Genomic DNA, 21,732 nt, shown 5'->3' with positions numbered 1-21,732 from the left:
TACGGGCTGCGGTCTTTTCGCGCATGCGCGGTCCGGGTGCACTTTCGGAATTTTTTTGATCCACTTCCGTTTCCGGTTTGATGACAGGAAATAGAATTATTTGGGATCCGGTTTTCACGATCACGCCCGCCCTCGTTCTACAGACGAAACTGAAACTCAATTCTCTTCCTGTAGTTTTTTCTCCTCGCATTTCACTGTTTAACGTAATCCGCTCTAACTCAAACATGGATGCCCCGTTTGACACGTGGTTTTCACTGGGAGATACAGGGAGATCGCGCGGATGTAAACAGACTGTGTAGCGCTCAATCTTAAGGATTTTAACAAGATCTATGGCGACATGAAAAAAACAAAAAAACAACAAAAACACCTTGGCACTGGTGAGTACATTATGAGATTAGCCCTTGGCAGTGGATGTGTTAAAGGCCAACTAGGTAGCTTTTCTGATCTGTGTGTGTACACACACACTTTTACACGATTAGGAGCCCACCAGTGGGCTCCTAATCGCTGCATTAGACTACCAGTATGTACATAGATTCAGATACACACTTCGATCTATGACTGGCTGTGTTTACCCGCCCTTCCCGGAACCGCTAGACAAGGAGGATCTACGTAAATTGATGGCACGGTCAAGAACGCATGGACACATCACACGTCAGCCTTTGCTTTGCGTTGTTTGCGTCTTGGCATGACTAAGTATCAGAGGAGAGAGAGAGTCACACTTACCAAGAATTTGAGGGGAGGCCTCATGTTCTTGGATGATCACATGTCTAGCGCCAGGTGGAATGAGAAACATCTTAAGGTAACCTTTGCACGTGTTTCAGCAGGAGCAGCAGCAGCAGCAGCAGCGGAAGTAACGAGGGTTAGAAAAGATAATAACAATGATATGTGAGTGAGCGTCAAAAAAAAACTAAAAACAGCTATCATCACGTTTGCAGAGGTGGACATCACACATGCTCCAGAGGCTTTTCTTCCACTTTGCTCTACAAAAGCTGGAAGACTCGGAAAAAAGAAAACAAAAAAAACAAAATACATACAGTATTATAGAATATGCCAGTGGTTCCCAACCTTGTCTTGATCACTTGAAAATCTGAAAAAGCGTTCACAGCCCACCCATCTGACCACTTAACAATCTGACCACTTAACAAGTGCTCAGATCGGTGGGCCACGTGCATTTTCAGAGCATGTTTATTTTTTATGATCTATCAATCGATTCTTGTGTTCAGGCTTGAATCAATGGAAGTAACATAGTATACTTTAGGTTAAAAACAAATTGGTATCACAATGAAAACTCAAGGTTTTAAAGAAAGAATACTATGTAATACACAGGTTGGGAATCACTGTGAATGCATATTTACAGCAGTTCTCTCCTGGCCACAGAAGCCTAGAAGAGATGGTTGAATTGAAACATGACATAAAGGATCCTCATTCATATCTAACCTCTGAAATGTACACGTGACTGTTATGAAAACATACATTCATTAGTTAACCACATGAACCCTAGCCTCCCTGTTCTGGGCATGTCTTAATAGGCGAACATTTGGTCAAAATAGCAGATCTACCATGTCACAACATTGGGACACGTTGTGAGCTTGGAGATCTGCTTTTTTCACCAAAGAGATCTGCCGAATAGGGGAAAAAATGTAAGGGAACCCCGATCAAAAAAAGTATACAGGGATTAAGTGGTTAAGCAATTAAAAAATGAAATATCAACAGAATGAGAAGGCCTTTAGCCATATTTCAAACGTGGCATGGTAGACAAAGCTTTGCTCTCTAGAGCCGCAAAGTTGCCTTTTTTGCCAAGGATGTCCACCAGCTGCAAAACCTACACTGACTCACCAAGTACATTTCTAGAATCCTCGGTTTCATTCAGATACACATTTCGAGCTCCTTTGGGCAAGAAGAAGGCTCCTCTCGTCTTCCCTTGAAACGGAATGAACCAGTTATTTGATTATTTTTGCACATTTGTCATAGACTCTTACGACGATGTCACCCGAAGGCATTTTTCATTTGCATAGCGTAGGGGAAATCATAACAACTTGCGTCAGAAGACAGTCGAAGCACACTAATTATGTAGTCAAGGCTGAATGGCAAAGCAGTGGCACTTGCTGGGCAATCAGCTACCGTGCCATTATTACTTGCCATTTAGCTTTGACAGGCAGACACCAAAACCACTGTCGCCTATACTGCGGAAGCACTGGAGTCGCTTGGGGGGTGATTTTGAAGGCAGCCCGGCACTCTTTCCCCCCGAGTTCACCTGATGTGAACTACAGGTGCAAAAGTGGCAGATGCACGATCTGTATCACACAAAGATAAAACAGCAATTGGACAAAATTGCAGGCTACTTTTCAGCTGTGAGAGAATGGCCAATGATTGCAACCAATACCACCAGGTGATCGGCAGGTAGAAATTACGGTAGAATTTGATGACACATTAGTGAAGGAAAGCACTGCATTCACCCACACAATCATTAAATGAAAGACATTGTGCCGAGGTGTACAGCATATGAAGAACTAAGTGTGTGCTTCCTTTTTAGTCTCTCAGATACAAAAGGGTAGTCGTGGTATCACACTACCAATGGAGGGACACAGAGCTGTATACAGTAGGTCTGTTAACCCCGCTATTATTTTTTGACCCCAAGCACTAAAGCTGCAATAACTCTCAGGACTGCTCACTGGAGTTGAAGACTGTTACTGGTGACAGACAACAACAAGATACTCATGACACAGCACACAGTTTTCATGAGAGCAAAGCTGATAGGATCATTAACCAGAGACAGTTGTGTTGGGATAGACGGGATTGGACAATAACATCTAACACATGATACATTTGGACAACTCAGTGCTACGGAAAAGAAAACAGGACCAGCTGTTGTTCTTCATTCCAATGTTTCTACAGCGTGTTAGTCATTAATCTAATAATCTGCCCAAACTACAAGCAATCAATCAATCAAACAAACAGAGAACACTATGACATGAAAGACGCTGTGAGAGGCTCAGTAACACTGGATACTTGCATATTGTGTTTTCCAACATAGGGATGTCTTTATGGCATCTCTTGCTTAACTGTTTTCCTGTTAAAAAAGGTGAGTGATTATTGTTAGAGACGGGCAGTTACCATTGGTGAGTCAATCACAGATTAAACAAGGTGTATCCTGTAACAATCGAAGCCTTCACACATCAATCTTCATCAGTGGTTCTCAAAGTGTGGTCCAGGGACCCTCAAGGATCCTTGTGGTACGGTTCAAATGAACCCTTACAGGTCTGTAACTCTTTGTACATATTTGTACATACTCAGAGTTAGTTATGGAGAACCTAGAAATAAAATCCTTTGAGAACCATTGATCTAAATGTTGCAATAATGCATGCAGTACTAGTACAACTGAGCAATATGCCAGCTCCTTTTCCCCCATTATGGTCTCAAACTAAAAACCTTTCAGCTCGCATTACAATTCTCTGTTACCGTATCTGCGGACCATAAGCGGTGAAAAAAGGATTTGAGATGGCATCAAGAAACCAGTATGGGATGTAATTAAACTCTCTCATCATTCTCTTTGTTATTACAGCATCGTTCATACACGCTTCATGCTTAAAGTTAAAGGAGAATTCCGGACAAATTAAGTGTTATCTTTCATGTCTCGTTACTCACCTAGCGACGTAAAAAGTGGCGTTATTTTTTTCCATATATTCCCCTGTCGTCATTTTTTAAACACCCTCCGTTGTTATTTTGGGAGCGCGTGGGGTAGTGAAGTTCGTCTATTATAACCGACGCAATGTTATTTTTTTCTCTACTACGATTCATTGTAGAGTCTCATGATAGTCAAACATGCGCTGAAAATTCCTGCGAGCCTGCCGTTAATGGCGAACGATTTAACACTGGTTGCTTGTTTCCAGAATCTGGCAACACGAGTTGCCAGGTTCTGGAAAGAAACAAGCATCCAGTGTTAAATCGTTCGCCATTAACGGCAGGCTCGCAGGAATTTTCAGCGCATGTTTGACTATCATGAGACTCTACAATGAATAGTAGTAGAGAAAAAAATAACATTGCGTCGGTTATAATAGACGAACTTCACTACCCCACGCGCTCCCATTATAACAACGGAGGGTGTTTAAAAAATGACGACAGGGGAATATATGGAAAAAAAGAACGCCACTTTTTACGTCGCTAGGTGAGTAACGAGACATGAAAGATAACACTTAATTTGTCCGGAATTCTCCTTTAATGTTAAGATACATCAGCCACAAAAAGAAACCCCCTCCAAGTGTTCAGTTTCCAAGTGTTCAGTTTGACACTACAGTAAGTAATCAGTTATCTTTGCACCAGTCCACAAAGCATAACCAAATGTCTCCTGGAGGAGTTGTGGTCACTGCATTTTGGTGTGTGCGCATGCATGCGTGCATACAGTATATGAGAGAGAGAGAGGAGAGAGAGAGAGAGGGAGAGAGAGAGAGAGAGAGAGAGAGAAAGAGAGAGAGAATTTATCTTTTCCTTCTGTTACGTGTGGATCCAGAGGACAGATAATGACTTGAGCATAGTTTGCCATGAGAAATTCATTAAGTATTCCAAGTTCCAACTATGAAATCCAAATGCCAAAACACGTAAATACTACAGTTAATCTCTCCATTTAATGCTTTTCTAATGTAAGTCCCAACAATGAAAAGCAGTGCTGTGTAGAGATAAGGCAGAATAATGGAAGCACTTGTTTCTCTAACATGAATGGACTGGCCGCTGTGGCAAGAATGATTGTAAAGTTAGCAGCCTCCCCTTGATTATAATCACTATGTACACCAGACAGTGTCTCAATGGGGCATACCAACTAGCTGTGAATTTAAAATGGAAAGTGTTGCATAAAGCAGCAGAGCCTGTATAGCCAATGTACAAGCTCACAACGCAGAGCGTCGCAACCCGTTGTGAGCTTGTACATCGGCTATTTTCGCTAATTTGCCCAAAACGGGGATGCCAGAGTGAAATTTGGTAGGTAGCTGGGAACCAATGGTTCCCGAGGCATGCGGCCCACAGGCAGTGTTGCCATATTCTGTGAGAGAAACAAGCAACCAGGTCTAGGAAAACCAGCCCAAAAGAAGCTACTATGGGCCACATGAGCACTTTAACATATACATCAGCTATTTGAAAATAGCAGATCTACAAGCTCGCGATGCGACGCGTTGTGAGCTTGTAGATCGGCTATTCTCAAATAAAATCTTGCGGGGAAATTATAATATCAGATCAGATTTTTATAATCAGATCTGGCAACCCTGCCCATATAGGACAGGAGCCTATCTCCTGTTTTTGTAGCGTGAGGCAGCTTGATGCCCAGCCATGGTGCACAAGTACGCCCCCTGGACATGATGCTAGTATGTCACAGGGACATACAATCCAACCCTTGATGCTGAGTGCCAAGTAGGGAGGCATTGGGTCCCATTTTTATAGTCTTTGGTATGACCCATTAACCCATTCAGACCGGGAACGCTTCGGTGTCATTTTTAGATTTCTTTGGCTATTCAAAAATAGCAGATATACAAGCTCATAGCGCGGCACCGAGTGCGGCACCGAGCTTGTAGATCTGCTATTTTTGAAAAATCGTGTAAAAAAACATTTGTTATATTTTTTTCAAAAAACTGTTAGGATTTAGAAAACATTTTTAGAATCGGCCACAGGTCTTAATGGGTTAAACCCCGACCCCCCAATCTCAGGGCCAACACTCTAACCACAAGATCACTGAGCTGGTAATCAGTGTGAAAGTGGTTAAGGAAACTGGGCCTGTGTGTCCACCAAAGCTTTTTTTCCTGAGCGCAGCATATCATTTGAATTGTTTTCAATGGATGCTGAGTGTCTATTCTGCGCTGCATGTTGGCGTGAGGTAGAGCTCGTCGGGTTAGGCATGTAACCCGAAATACCCGGGTTCCGACCCGTACCCGGCTCGGTCACGGGTCCATTCACAAGAAGTGACTCCGGGTCCGGGTCGGAGCCGGTACAGTCCGTCTCGGGTCTCGGTTCTCCGACTGTGAAATGGACGGTTCCACTAATACCCGAGTTGACCCGGCGAGCGGGTTTCTCAGGGCTCAGACTGTGAAATGCACGGCTCCACTAATACCCGAGTGCACCCGGCGAGCGGGGGGTCTCGGGGCTCAGACTGTGAAATGGACGGTTCCATTAATACCCGGGTGGAGGGAGGGAGGTCGCTCAGAAGACAGACTGGCAGTGACGCAGTCAATGACTGGCTGCTATTTATATTATCATATCACTACATAACGTTATATCATTGACCTAAATGGCGATATATTAACAAGGATAGGATGATTAAAACATATTTATGTCTGTATTAGCCTTGATGATCGTCTTTCTTGACCGAAGGCTCTGTCTGTATTAGGAACAACTTTGGACAGGTGGAAAACTTTAGTTAAACTTGCAGAGTGGCGCATTACTTTACCTGAGTTACATCTTCTGATACTTGTACTTGAATGTTGACATGAAATAATAATCCTGTTTAGTGTTTCACTACCACGAGCAAAGACTACAGCGCATATTAACGGCGCTGATCAACACACACGTTGAAAGGCTAGGACAAAGATACCAAGTATTCGACAGTGATGTCATTATGCAACAAGGAAGTAGCGACGGACGCTACGCCATGTTCAAAGTTGTTTTAAAGATAGCAAGGATTCGTCGGCGATCTGATGTGACATCACCGACGAATCCTTGGACATATTTTACCCACTCATTTATATACACCAGTTATATCAAATATTGTCGATTAACGTAACGCTTTGGTTAATGGTTAAAAATGCTAAAATAATCGAGTTAATATCAACATGACGTTACGGTATACTCAAAGCACAATGGAAACTCCAAAGCCAATTATAATGTTAAACAACATTAAATGTGGTTTAACATTAGAAATTAACGTGGATTACAGTTGGCAATGAAGAAGGATTACAAACATCTAGAACGTGGATTTATTTTTGTATAGCTGTCCAATGAGCATTGACTGGGATTATACATCATAATCATGGAGGCTATACATTTAGGTAAGAAAGTATGAAACAAGTCTTATTTAACGCTGGACAACTTGTACTAATGACGTTGGCAAACAATTTTGCGTTCGGGTTTTTCGGAGGCTCGGGTTATGTACGGGTTCGGTTCTTGTATGTCACGGTTCTATACGGGTCGGTTTCCGACAGCTCTCGGTGCTGTTCGGGTCCGGATCTCAATTTCTAATAATGGCCCGGGTCCATTCGGTTACGGGTATTTTTTTCGCGGGTCCATTCGGGTATCGGTCCTTCATATTGGACCATAGGCCGGGTCCATTCGGTTCCGGGTAAAAAAATCACGGGTCCATTTGGGTTCGGGTATTTATATTTGACCCGTGAAGACCTCTAGCGTGAGGTGTTTTTAGCGCGCCTTGCATTTTCAGCTGGGAGGGAACACTTTGGTGGACGGACACACAGCCTAAACAGAACCAACCTAGAGAAACAAGACGGTCAACAGCGTGGCTTCCTTGTGGATCTCAGATTCACCTGTCTATATGACATCAGTGTTTACATTTCATTCATATGTTATATATTACATTATATATTACATGTGTGTGTGGGGGGGAAAATGCAGCTGTTTGTGAGATAAGGCCCCCGTCAACAGATCCACAGGCATGCTGTTATGAGACCCGGTCTTGTTTCTTTCTAATTTCAACTGTCCGCCCCTCAGGCCTGCCATTTCTGCAGTAGTCTCACGTAGCCAGATGGTCAGAGATCTCTGCGTACAGATACATTACGTCTGGGGAAATCTAAATTCAATGGAGTTGCTGGAACAGGCAAAAAACGGCCCATACACCCACTGCTCTGATCCTGATACCGTGCCGATATGATTAGGACTGCCCTAAAGTCTTTGCATTGGTTCCGCAATGCAGTTTGTGTTTACATTTCTGAATTGTTTCTATCCAGTTCAAGCCCCTACATTGTTTTACTGTAGATGTCACCAGACGTATACTGTAGGTATGCAGAGATCTCCGATCGTCTGGGTAAAAGATCTTTTATTAACTTCTTCAAATGAAACCCCTTTCCTGTCACCATTCTGCAAAAAAAGTGTAGCTTTTTCTTTGCACTGTATGGTTGTTACATTAAGGGGTAAAATAAGAACGCAAGAACAGCAACAAACAAATGTGACCAAACTTGACTAGGAGACAGTCATCTAGCATTTTTTCATTTTCATTTTTTCATGTCATATTAAAGCAAAACAATTATATATTGGTTAATAAGATTGAGTGAATAGTTTTAAAACTACAGCTTATAGAACTGAGGTCAAGTTAAAACTCTTAAGTAGAGAAAACAACACTTGAATTAGTGGTTGCTAGCTCTAACCTTATATCTTAGCTACATGTTTAAGCATCTATTTCATATTTACATGCCGATTTAAGCTCTGACATTTATGTCAGACTTACTCTAGTACAGTATGTGAAGAGTCTAACTGGGCTATTATCTCATTTTGGATAAAAATACGTTTTTTGCCAAAAAAGCAGTTTTCTGCTTTCCTGAAGAATGGGCACCAGCAAGATGACTGTCTCCCAGACAAGAACAATCACAAATTGTCAAATTGTACATTTGTAAAGACACAAAAGGCATACATCAAGAGAAAATAATGACAAAATACGGTAAATGGTCTGCTGGCGTAAACAGGAAAAGGTCTGCTGGTGTGACAAGTCTGCAAACAATATCTTTTGGTGTTTTGTCAGTGGCCTCAGTCGGGGAACAAAGAGACCTACTGCACAGTCAAATACTCAGTGTTAATTGATCCACTTGTAAGTCTGTGTATAAAGGTAACCAAGGGTCAGTTTGGTTGCATTTGTACACTCTCGTAGTTACAAATTCTCTCTCTGAATAAAAACACATTATTCTGAGAGTGCTGGCACTTTTTCTGATACTACAGCAATGAGCACCGTCATTATCACATAAACATCTCCAGTCAGCAGTTTCTGCCTTCAACGCTGTGTGATGTGGGAGCTTACCAGGTTTCTTGGGCGTGCGGGTGAAGGTTCCTTTAACCGTGCGGCAGTGAGAGTTGTCTCCTCCACAAACCCCACACTTGTCCTCAACTTTGTTCGAGCCTATTTCTTTGTCACAGCCCACTTTCTGGGAATCAAACCAGAATGATGCGGTTAAGAGTGAACCCTCGTGAGGGAGCAGAGATGCATTTCTTTGTTCATGGATTTGTAATATCTTCAAAAAGCTGTGATGGAAAGCGAAGGTGATTCCATTATGTATTGGATCGTTAAAGACTGACTGGCTATCTATCTGTTCACAGAGTTTTGATTATTCTCAATCACGCTCTCTTACTGTATCTCTCTACCATCTATCTCACACACACACACACACACACGCGCACACGCACACACACACACACACACACACACACACACACACACACACACACACACACACACACACACACACACACACACAGCCTCCCTAGATTAAGGTCGGAGAACATTCTATGGTTTTCCTTTGCTGGTTTTAACATTCCAATAGCAAAATAGTAATAATAATGTCAGCAGTTCATTGAATTTATGGCTTTGAGAACTCTTACCACGCATTCTCCACGTACGCAGATACTGTAGGCGTCCTTGTAGGAGCATCGTGTCCCATCATGTACAAGTTGTTTCATGTACGCCACGTCGCCCGTCTCTTTTGACTGGCAGTACAAGTGACATCTCTTGTTGGCTGAATCAAGGCCAGAAAGAAATGGGAAGCATGTATTAGAAAAGGAAACAATGGAATAAAAGAGTGGCTATATTTCCAATATCCGCTCCACACTACTGCTGTCATAATATGACGTCTCTGGGCCCAGAGAAAAGGGACTCATGTACTGTAGGTTAGTAAGTCCTGCAAATTAAGAAAAGAGGTTTGGTTTGAAGTTTTTTCTTTTAATTTTTTTTCATATCATCAAAGTGTGTATGTACCTTCTCAATATAATAGATACACGTTTTAGAATCATTAGATAGTTTAAAATAGTCTGTTAAGATGGCTGTGTTTTGGTGTTTCCTTAGACCCTTCTGATGGGCAGAAATGCATGTGAAGCATGCAACATTTACAACAGCAGTTTCTGTTGACTAATGTGTGGCTATTGTCCTCTGGCTTCAGCTACAGATAACCACCACATTATTATCTTGCAAGTTAAAGTTACCACGACATCCCACCTCAATATAAAAAAAAGTCTCTTCCAAATGCTACATCTTTCTGAAAGAGAGTTTTGGATTTGACAGATTAATGGTTATTGATCTTTAGAATCCCCAGGACCCATACAAGCACAACGCTGTGATCCGCAGTAGATTAACAGGCTCATGGAGCAAGGGAGGGACAATGAAAGCTATTACTCATACATGACAGACACAGACTGGAAAGAAAATGGCTATTTCTACTGTACGTGCACGGAACGTCCATCAGCTCCTTAATGCTTGTGTGTATTCCTCCGACAGGAGCTCTTCAAGCTCCTGTCACACTCTGAACCGCACTGACAGAGCTCATCACTCACTGTGGAAACACACCAGACTTTTTTAGCACACACGCGCATATACGCACAGACGCACTTTTAGATCCAGTCCTATTTTAAAGCCTGCGTATGCGGGACTCGCGTATCCGCGCGCCTGGTGTAGCCGCTATCATTGATATCAATTAGATCTAAACAAACGCGCTCTACGCGCCACGCATACGCGCGCTTTGAAAAGTCTGGTGCAAGGAGGCACGGTGGCGCAGTCGGTAGCGCTGTCGCCTCACAGCTAGAAGGTCCTGGGTTCGATTCCCGCCCACAGGGCGCCCCCAGCGGGCGTGTCTTCTCCTCCGCGTCATCAGCGCCCATACCCTAGGTGGCGTTGGCGAAAGGGCCTACTCTGTGTGGAGTTTGCATGTTCTCCCCGTGTCTCCTAGGGTAGTTAATACCCTCACAAAAACATGTAGTAATCCTGGTCACTATACCGCCTCCCCCATGACAGCCGGGGCGCCTGATGGAGGGGAAGGGAACTGGTTGGAATAACGTGTTCCTTCCACGCACTACGTCCAACCAGGGAAACTCCCCCCTGTCAGGTGACAAGAAGGTCAGTTGGCTCTCATGCCTGAAGGAAGCATGAGCTCGGCCCTGGCCTCCCTACTGTGGGGGACTGGTGTAATGCTGGTGTAGGGCTGGTATAGCACCCAGGATCACTTAGGAAATTGGCACCGGGTGAAAAAAATGGGTTACAAAAATCGCGGGATAAAAAAAATAAAAATAAAAATAAAATTTAAAAAATTAAAAGTCTGGTGCAGATCGGCCGTCATGAGGCCACGCATGCATGCATGCACGCACGCACCGACATGTCTGAGTCATAGTGTCTGAGGCTTTGTCAGTGACAAACGCTCATAGACTCCAGTGCATACCGTAAACTTCCGGTTCAGGGCTTTGTCACTATTCGCCAATAGAAGGCTCTGTAGATTAGAAGACTGGCCAGATGAAGTGAACGGAGGCGATGCAACTCTCCTTATATGGCTCTGGTCGACTCGAGTCCTTGCCGATGCACGTGGCAAGTTTGAAGTCTGAAGTTTTAAGTCTGAGTCATAGTGTCCTGCCTATATATGGGCATATCGCCATAGTAACGTGGCCGTGGTCCGCCCGCCTGCAATCTGCTCTATCATACTGCATAGGGATTTATCTCAGACTGTGCATTTCAGGATCATTGCACTCCGTATTCATTTGGTTGGAAGTCTTTAACCTCATGCAGGTGAAATCACGGGTACATCCTCCTTTACAAAGGTATTGTTGGTAATCTCCCATCTGTTCAAAGTTTGTTTTGATCAAAAACTCCCTTGAACATAAGATCCAACGTCTGAATGTGCTACAGTACTGTATATACTACTGTCCCCCCTTAGCGAACTGAGGCAGGTAAAAGAAGCCCATTTTATTTTCGTCCCTGAGCTTGGAACGACCTTCAGACGAGCCTCAAATTGCCTTCATTAATTTTTTCAGGAGTTTTAAAAAGATTACCGCAGAAGTCCTCGCTAGCAGATGTTTTTAATTGGTTGAATTGACTTTGTTAGGTTCTTAAGATTTTGAAACTTCTAATCTCACTGGAGCAAAATCGGTAGTCAGTATGCTTTTTATGAGTTTTGTCCAGTATTGTCTATTTGTACGCATGTCAACCTGTGTAATATCCTGCCTCTTGGCCAGTGCATACTTGTAAAAGTATTTTTACTGGTTATATAAAGGTTAAAAATAAGAACAAAAAAGAAAAAAAAAATTGCCAGAATGTGGGAGCATCTCAGTCTCGAATGGTGTTTCTCAAAGTGGGGTCCGGTGGCCCCCAGAGGTCCTTGAGTGCGTTCCAGAGGGTCCGCAGCAAAATGAGGAACAATTTAACCACTTCAAAAACCTATTTTATACTAAAGCTATTCAAAACCTTGGTGTCACCTTTGACATTACCTTCACCTTCAACAAACATATAAGCTCTGTTGTTAAAAGCAGTTTCTTTCAATTACATTAGCCAAGGTTAAACCGTATCTCCCACCTAAACAGCTGGAGATGGCAATACGTGCTTTTATATTTTCCAGATTGAATTGCAACTACCTATTCTCCGGTATTGACCAGTCCTCACTCAGACGCCTGCAGCTGGTGCAAAATGTACCTGCTCGCCTCCTCACTGGCACAAAAAAGCGAGAGCACTATAACCCCAGTTTTAGCTGCTCTGCACCGGCTCCCTGTCAATTTCAGAATCGATTTTAAGCTTGTTTTATTTACTTAAAAATCTTTGCACGGCCTGACCGCTTTATACTTGTCTGAACTTTTGGAGCCCTACACCCCACACAGAGCACTGAGGTCAGCCAACCAGTTGCTCTTAGAAGTTCCCAAAACCGGGCTGAGGAGTAGGGGTGCTAATTCTATCGAAGCTTTTAAATCCCTTCTTAAACACACACTTTTATTCTTTAGCTTTTAATCACACTCAAGTTTATGTCTTGATCTGCTTGTTGTATGTGACGTGTGACTTTGTTGTTGTTGCACTTGCATACTTTCTTGTTGATGTTTCTTGTCTCACCCTTGAACAGCACTTTGGTCAATTTTGATTGTTGTAAATGTGCTTTATAAATAAAGTTTGATTTGAAAATAAAATTAAAGTTTGATTTGAAAAATAGCCAATCTACAAACATTTAGAAAAATCTTGGGCACGCACGCACCCACACACACACCCACACACACACACACACGCACACACAATTAAGAAGCTGTCTGCAGGCTGTGGTTTTGTCAGGCTTACTGTCGGGATGCTCGTTGGGCAGCCAGTGATGCTTGGTGCCCTGGAACTCAAAGTGAGGGTTGCGGAGTTGACACTGCTGCGCCCGGAAGTCCTCAAAGTGCTTGGAGCAGTCGTCGGTGCTGCACAGCTGGTACTCGTAGTTTACGCCGGGGCAGTCCTGGCCACCATTGGAGGGCCTTGAGGAGGAAATAATGGAACACATGAACCCAATGGCACAACAGAGAAAATGGATGAGGCAATAAAAAGGGGTTTCTGAGGAGAAAACGTGATCGATAGGTTAATTGTAAATCGTGTTGTAAATGAGCGCCTCCGCATCTTTAGATCAGTGGTTTCTCAAACATTTTCAATGTGAAGGACCCGCAGCAAATAGATATGTAATTTGACCACTGACCAAAACAGAAGATGCTGTTAAAACATTGATGTTTCAATGTCTTTTTTTTTAACCCTTTAAGACCGGGAAAGCATCGTTTGTGTCATTTTAAGATTTCTTTGGGCTATTAAAAAATAGCAGATATACAAGCTCCTAGCTTGTAGATCTGCAATTTTTTGTTTTTAATCGTGACAAAATGTCTTCTAAATCCTAATTATATATTTTTTTAAAACGTATGTTTCTATATCAGTGGTTCTCTAACTTTGTCAAGGACCCCCAACATTATATTTATTTGGCCACGGACCCCCATCTCAAAATGTTTTGTTCCAGGGACCCCCAGAAGCAAAGATTTGAGTAAAAATGTATATTCTTATATTCAAAGATTTGCACAAATGTTCACGATTTAAAACAAATAAATAGCAGATCTACAATCTCATAGCGTGGCACTCTATGCCGCGCTATGAGCTTGTATATCTGCTATTTTTGAATAGCCAAAGGAATCTAAAATGACACAGATGCGTTCCAGGTCTTTATGGGTTAAACAACTGAAGTATTAAAAAAAAAGCCTGGAACCCCCTCAAGGACCCCTGGGGTCCCCAGACCCCACTTTGAGAACCACTGGCTTTCAGGTAGATGACTCATAGTGCACAGCAATGCAAGTATAGTGTGCAAGGTATACCTAAAGAATACATAACGAATACAATGTAGTCTATACCAGCAATTGGAGAAATTACGCTCCAATACTTTAGCCAATTTATTTCACATTGCCTCACAGAACCACAATGATTTGGTGTTGGGTTCTCACGCTGGGTTGTTGCACTGGCGCGTACGGAAGCGGACGCCGGTTCCACAGGAACGCGAGCAGGAGCCGTACTTGGTCCAGGACCCCCAGGCACCGTCCAGCCTACCCTGGTTAGGGTTTTTCCACATGCAATGGCCTTTGTAACACCACTGCAAAGCAAGAGAGGGGTTATAGAGGCAGACACACACACACACACAGAGAGAGAGAGAGACAGTGTTGATTTCATCGACTAAAACTATGACGAAAAATGTTAATCGACTACCTTTTTTCACTGACAAAAACTAGATAAAAACTAAATAAAAACCAAGCTATGATGACTAAAGATACTGACAATTTCATCAACAAATAAAAACTAGACTATAATGAGATCCAGTAGAACTAGACAAGTCATTTTATGTTTGGTGTCGGGTGTTGTGCTCTGAAAATAGCAGATCTACAAGCTCACAACGCGTCGCAGCGCGACGCGTTGTGAGCTTGTAGATCTGCTATTTTCAGCATGCAACCAAGTGTAAAATTAGGATTTATGACGCCATCAAGGCACCGCCAGAATACATTTTAGTCGACTAAATCAACTGTAGATTTAGTCGAGTCAGCTACAGAACGACTTATTCAAAGTAAAACCCTCATCATGTTAATGTAACTCCAAAGAGTGTACAAATTAATTTGGTTCCATTTATACACTCTTTGGAGTTTATTCAACACTGAGGATTTCATTTCGTTCCAGGGTAGAAAAGTAGACAAAAAGACACGAAACTCACTTTTGAGGGTGCACACTCTGTTCCATCGAGGGGCGGACCTTTCTTGGTCTTGCAGAAATAAGGGTTGTCTGGGTGACTGCACCACAGCTGCTTGCATGGGTCAAATGTCCGGAACTGAAATCCAAAAAAAGAGACAGAGAAATTGACATGGAAGGATGATTACATGTCCAAGCATTACCGGTACGGTACGGTCACACTTTCGGGCAGAAATTTGGCCCAAAAAACGTTACTTTGAAGGAAATTGAAGTGATTGCACATCCCACTCTGTAGGTGCTTTTGTTACTTCAAAGGCACACCTGGGCTTTCAGACAATGTTTGTTCCTCGGTGGTCAAGATAAAGAACACAATATGTGCCATACGGTTTTTATCAGCCGAAATGCTTCTATACAGAGATCAAACATCAAATATTTACGACACATTTACGTATGTGCTGGTAGCCTATAGTTAATACATCTGGTTGATTGATTGAATACTTTATTAACAGTTTGCAAATAGTACAGACTACAGAGGTACTATTTTACAATGATTGTTAAAAGGATTACACAAAAAGCCCCTTGTTTCCATTGCGGTCCTGTGTATTCAATTCATTAAGACATTTAAAGACATACAGTAATATACAATAATAAACATGACATAATCAACGCTAGTAGCAATGAACGTATGTGTACAGTAAACATGGGGGGGGGGGGATTTCTGGTGTTAAGCTTAGAGGACTTTTCTAGGACCCTTTTCAAATTGCAGACAGGTGCTCTCTTATGGCGGTTGTTGGCACATTGTGAATAAATGTGGAAAATATTCACCTCTAGTAACAGTCCCAAAACAGGGAAGCCAGGGTGAAAGTGGTTAATCCACTCAAAATTCACTACTAGAGTCTTTTTATCCTGTTTAACATGCATCTATAGGGATCATTCACATAGGGAAATCTAATGTAGCCTTGTGGATTGCTTGTGAATTGGTTTAGGATTACAAATTAAGCACCATTAAGGGCACTTCATAAGAATAAACACGGAACATCAATATCAATATGTTGAGATGTATTAACGTGCAGTAATAATGTCACTTTGTATGCAAAGTCAGAGCAGAGTTTAAATATAATACTGTATGTGTCTGATTAGTGGAGGGTCTTGCTAATTATAATTTGTGTGGCAGGTAATTTTCAGATGACTCTTCTTGGCGAGATGCTGTTTGACACAGGGTGGTCTTCCTATCTTCAAATTGAAATCACCCACCAGTTCATTAAAGTCGAGGAAAGTAATTACTACTCTAGTCTCTGCGTGCGATATGCCTTAAAAGCGTATTTTATTTTATTACATATTATTGTTACCATACAGTATCATTCATGCGATCTGAATGGGAAACTAATTCTAATTCCACCTGCTATGTGAGTAGATTAGAAGCCTAATCTATACTGACGTGAGTCAAGGCTCAGCTCTGTACTGTAAATGCACAGAGCTATGACTTGTCTCACCCTGTATAAATTACACCAGCGATAGGCTCTATGCACAGCAGCCATATTGGAAAGAAATTTTTGCCTCTTCCTTACTTCCTTCACAGGTGTTACCAATGATACTAATGATGGCTCTGTTCCATTTCGTGTAGCACAGTGGTTCTCAAACCTTTTAATTTCAACGACCCCCATAACTCTGAGAGTGTACAAATGGAACCAAATGGACCCTTACGGGTTACACACCCATAAGGGGCCATTTGGAACCCCCTCAAGGAACCAGCATGAGTGTACCTGGACCACACTACAACAACATGCACAATATCAACAGCCTGACTCTGTTTGACCAGAATGGAACAGAGCATTTCATTAGTATCATTGGTAACACCTGTGAAGGAAGTAAGAAGAGGCCCAATTTCTTTCCAACATGGCTGCTGTGCATAGAGCCTATTCCCAACCTGTGGGTTGGGGCCCACTGGTGGGCAGTCAAGATATCACAAGGTTTCCACCGGACAGCGCCGTACGTGTACCGTACGCGTGCAAAATATACTGCATCATCATCAAAACCCAGGATGCCTGGGCTACCTAACATTCACATTAGTGCATATTCATGAAGAACCATGGCACTTCAACACACATACAGTACAGCACAGCCTTTAATTTGGTCCAATTCATGAATTCACAACGGCCTCACTCACTACCAGCATCGTGTAGAGCTTACAACCATTGTCCTGTCCTCAACAGCATCACAGCTACTACTGTATACTGATTGGCACTGCATTTACTACTCAGTTCACAATTAAATGCAAGATCCACCTGTTGCACTTACAACCACATTCAGGGAAAATAGCTCACAGCACTTCGCAGCTCATTGTGAGCTTGTAGATCGGCTATTTTCGGCAAACAAATTTGGTGTAGAGGGGAAAAAAACCCACGTAGTCAATGAAGTAAGGGTTTATGTGTTTAAGACATGAAAGCCGACATTTGAAGAGTACATGTTGTATGAAGGGACATTTTCCCTTTTCTAAGCCTACTGTGCCACTATACGGCACTTTGTAACAACATTTTTAGCATTTAGCTGATCTACAAGCTCACAAGTGTCGTGATGTGACGCATTGTGAGCTTTTTTTGACACATCAGCTGCATAACTGCCAAACCAATACATTGGTCTACTCTGGCTCTTAGTCATCGCTCTACAATGTGTGCTGTCTCTGCACCACTGAACCTTGGTTATTCCCAAAGGGTATCATTGTTATCTAGGCGGGTGGTTGATAAGAGTCCAGTGTGTCATTCAGCGAGACAATCAGCAAATCTTTGCACATCAGGGAGTTATGGAGAAAGACGTGTGTACAATCTTTTTACCAACAGAGAGGACTCCAGGGCAGGTCGATGTTTTCTTTTATTAATCCATTAAGACCTGGAACGCATCCTTGATTTGAGCTAAAAAAGCATTCTTTTACACTTTAGCTATTCAAAAATAGCAGATATACAAGCTCATAGTGCGGCACTCGGGTGCCGCACTATTCACAAAATCGTGAAAATGTGTGCAAATCTTGGAATATATATCGTTTTAAAGCAAACATCTGTAACTCAAATCTTTGCTTGTGGGGGTCCCTGGAACAAAATATTTTGAGATGGGGGTCCGTGGCCAAATACATATACATTTTGCTGTCCTTGACATGAAAAAGTTTGAGAACCACTGACATAGAAACATACGATTAAAAAAAAAAGAAAAATTGGAATTAGAAGACATTTGTAGAATCGGAACCTCAGGCCTTAATGGGTTAAAGTTTGTGATTAGGATACGTGTGCTGAAAAAGCATAAAGCCCCGAAACCTATCGTTTTCTTCTGTTAAAGTGTCTGATGAAGATATACCGAAAAAGCTTAAAGCCCTGCAACCTTCCAAAGCAACAGCTCATGATAACATGATAACAGCTCATTCCCACTAGACTTGGGTGATGCTGCTGAAGAAAGAGATGCTGCTGAAGTCATCACTTCATTTGACTCATGAATTTAAATAGGTGAAAATGGCCCCTCTATATATAAAAAAAAAAGGGGAGCACATTCTCATTTGCTGGTTCTGTCTTCAGTGTCAACGGCAATAGAAAGGGTCAACGCATGACCGTATATTGCAGTACACAAACATACGTTACACAATCTTCTGTATGAATTCCAATCTGGTTTCAGAAAATGTCACATTACATTAGGTCACATTAGGAAAGATATGGGCGTTCGGTTGGCGCGGGGTTAAAGTGCCTGTCCATCACCACAGAGTCATGGGGTTTGAATCCTACATGGCGGCACCTGTCAGGGGGCTGTTGAGTGGGAGTAGTATAAGACGGAGGCTCTATGTCATCCTGGTGGGGGGGGGGGCTCCTCACTGGCTGCCATGTCATTATTCCGACAGCCCATTATTCCGGCATCCCGTTGGTCCAACTGACCCCATTACGACTAACCCTATCCCTAACCCTAACCTAACTGTCGGAATAATGGGATGTCGGGAATTATGAGCGGTCCCCCCTTCACTCACTGGCAGGTAAGCCAGTAGGGTACAATAGCATTCCCTCAAGGGAGCATTTTAACCCATTAAGACCTGAGGCCGCTTCTAAAAAAAAATCTAAATCCTAACAGTTTTTCGGCAAAAAATATTAAAAAACATATTTTTCACGATTTTTCAAAAATAGCAGATCTACAAGCTCATAGCGCGGCACTCGGTGCCGCGCTATGAGCTTGTAGATCTGCTATTTTTGAATAGCCAAAGAAATCTAAAGTGACACAGATGCGTTCCAGGTATTAATGGGTTAAGTCATCTTTGTTCTGCTAATGGCTTGACATCAGCCTGTGATTGCGATCCGTTCCTTTTCACTGACGGCTCAGCTCTCCTATAGTCTCTCATCGTGATGAATTAGAAGTCGAACAATGACTTAGAGCTGAACTCCACAAGGTCAGCAGCATCTGGTTAGAAGATAGGTTGTCTCTCCATCTCGGTGAAACAAGAGTTGATAATCTTTGGGTTTAATGCAAGACTAAAGAAGTCTCCTGAATTCAGAGTAGTAGTAAGTGAATTTGATGTTACGGCTAAGAATCCAGTTACTTACTTGGCTTCATATTAGACAATAAACTCTCTGGAGAGAGTCTGGCACTAAAAGTAACATTTCTTGCTAAAATATCCACTGTAATAGAGGAAACACTCTTGAAATATTGGAAGGGACACTTGCCCAATATAATTTTGATTACACCTGACCTGTACATCTGGGTATACTAGCCTCCCTAAGATCCTTTAAAAAAAGAGAGTGGCTCCAAGTGGAGGAGAGAGTATCGCATATTAAAATGTGTATGGTTTACGGGATTTCGTGCCTTGCAGATTTAAGAGATGGTAGTATGGAAAATGACTCTGCAGTAGTTATGTGGAATGGAATCATTTTGTTGTGTTTTTGTTTTTGTCAAAATGGCGTCATGGTACCCGGCCTAGGGTGCCATGATGCCATTTTGAGAAACCCTGCCCTAGCGAGTAAGTCTTGCCAAGAACCCTGTTACGATCAGAATGACCCAATGACCTGTTATGCCATTTAAAAAGAAAAATTGACTCTTTGCAAGAGTGCCTGAAGATCTAAGCCAACAGTATCTCTCATGTTTATTTCAGAGCATTGGGGCCGGTCTCTGAGATGGAGTTGTTCTGCACACAGCCTTTGTTTTTTGTTTCGTTGGCGCCCTGCCAGTCTCAAACACCTTCTCACAGGGAATGAGCGCACAGGAGGGAAATAGCATCCGTTACATCTGGAACATCTGTTCCCACAAAACTTGTGATATAAACCCAGCAGCACTATGAAGAAAGAAACATGGTGGAGTGGGATTTGAAACTGCACTGGCATACTAGTACAAAATAGTACAAAATGCCAAAAAGGTTTAGGCATAAGGGGTAAGGCGGGGGGGCCCCTTGAGCATTGGTTCTCAAAGTGGGGTCCGGGGACCCCCAGGGGTCCTTGAGGCAGTTCCAGGGGGTCCCCAGCTAAATGATGGATAGTTAGGAACCAAATGGACCCTTATGGGTCTGTAACTCAGAGTGTACAAATGGATTTGTACACTCTCAGAGTTAAATGAACATTGATTTTACAATATGAATTGGGGTCCCAGAGATAGAAATGCCATAAAATAGGGGTCCGTAGCCTTATGCATGTCAAACTGGGGGTCCTTCAATTAAAATGGTTGAGAATTGACTGCTAGAGCTGTAAAAATCATCTCTTATGGGGGGGTCCGTGGCATATCTTCTCAAATGGGGGTCCGCGGGCTGATAAGTGTCAATTTGGGGGTCCTTGACATGAAAAAGTTTGAGAACCACTGCCCTAGAGTTATAGACCCGTCAGGGTCCCCTGGTGGTCCCCGAACCCGACGCTGAGAACCAGCGGTCTGGTCTGCGCATCTCAAAATTCCCCTCACTGGTATTTGTGAGCCATGAGGCTCAGTACACAATCTATAAACAGTTAGAGGTCAACAAAGTAATCATGTGTGTTATCGATTTTATCGATTTCTCTCTCTACTTCAAACTATGATTCATCTAAACAGTAAGAGCGTCAAACAGACTGTTAAGCACTCGAGACATATCGATGGGGAAGCTGGCTGTGAATCATTCAAGTTGTCAGTGGGATATCCGATGCCATTTTAAACTCAAATTCTACCCATAGCCATGAAAAAACTGTTTGGTCACACTCCCCGTTTCCACCTACTGTATAGCCTTTTGACTGTTTCCCACCTTCTCTCTCTCTTTCTCACCCCACACGATGCCCCCCCCACCCACGCGCACACACACACACACACACACACACACACACACACACACACACACACACACACACACACACACACACACACACACACACACACACACACACACACACACACACACACACACACACACACACACAGTCCCCCCTGTCTGCCTCTCTGTGTGTGTTTGTGTGTTTGTGTGGGCATGGCTTCAGGCTCCACTCTTCGCTGGCTCCTGTCCTCAGCTGCCTACACACCTGCACATGATCGGGCTCTGTGATTAATTCAGCTCATATCGCCTCGCTGTACTTATACGCCGGTTTCCCCAT

At 42.8% G+C, this 21,732-nt stretch overlaps 1 protein-coding gene across 1 annotated transcript in view; it reads right to left on the bottom strand.

The window, feature by feature from the left end:
- Window positions 1–21,732, bottom strand: part of adamts3 (ADAM metallopeptidase with thrombospondin type 1 motif, 3) — a 217,324-nt gene that overhangs the window by 40,164 nt on the left and 155,428 nt on the right. Inside the window, exons 11-18 of the mRNA XM_080432756.1 lie at window positions 15,195–15,308; window positions 14,440–14,585; window positions 13,265–13,440; window positions 9,574–9,707; window positions 8,996–9,119; window positions 3,009–3,070; window positions 1,837–1,915; window positions 724–804 (exon numbers count right to left, since the gene is read on the bottom strand). Of these exons, the coding sequence (XP_080288882.1) occupies window positions 724–804; window positions 1,837–1,915; window positions 3,009–3,070; window positions 8,996–9,119; window positions 9,574–9,707; window positions 13,265–13,440; window positions 14,440–14,585; window positions 15,195–15,308 (916 nt within the window). The remainder of the gene's footprint in view (window positions 1–723; window positions 805–1,836; window positions 1,916–3,008; window positions 3,071–8,995; window positions 9,120–9,573; window positions 9,708–13,264; window positions 13,441–14,439; window positions 14,586–15,194; window positions 15,309–21,732) is intronic.

Source organism: Gymnoscopelus braueri (assembly GCF_963280865.1).
Source record: "Gymnoscopelus braueri genome assembly, chromosome: 7".
NCBI lineage: Eukaryota > Metazoa > Chordata > Actinopteri > Myctophiformes > Myctophidae > Gymnoscopelus > Gymnoscopelus braueri.
This window is presented reverse-complemented; position numbering and strand designations above follow the sequence as displayed.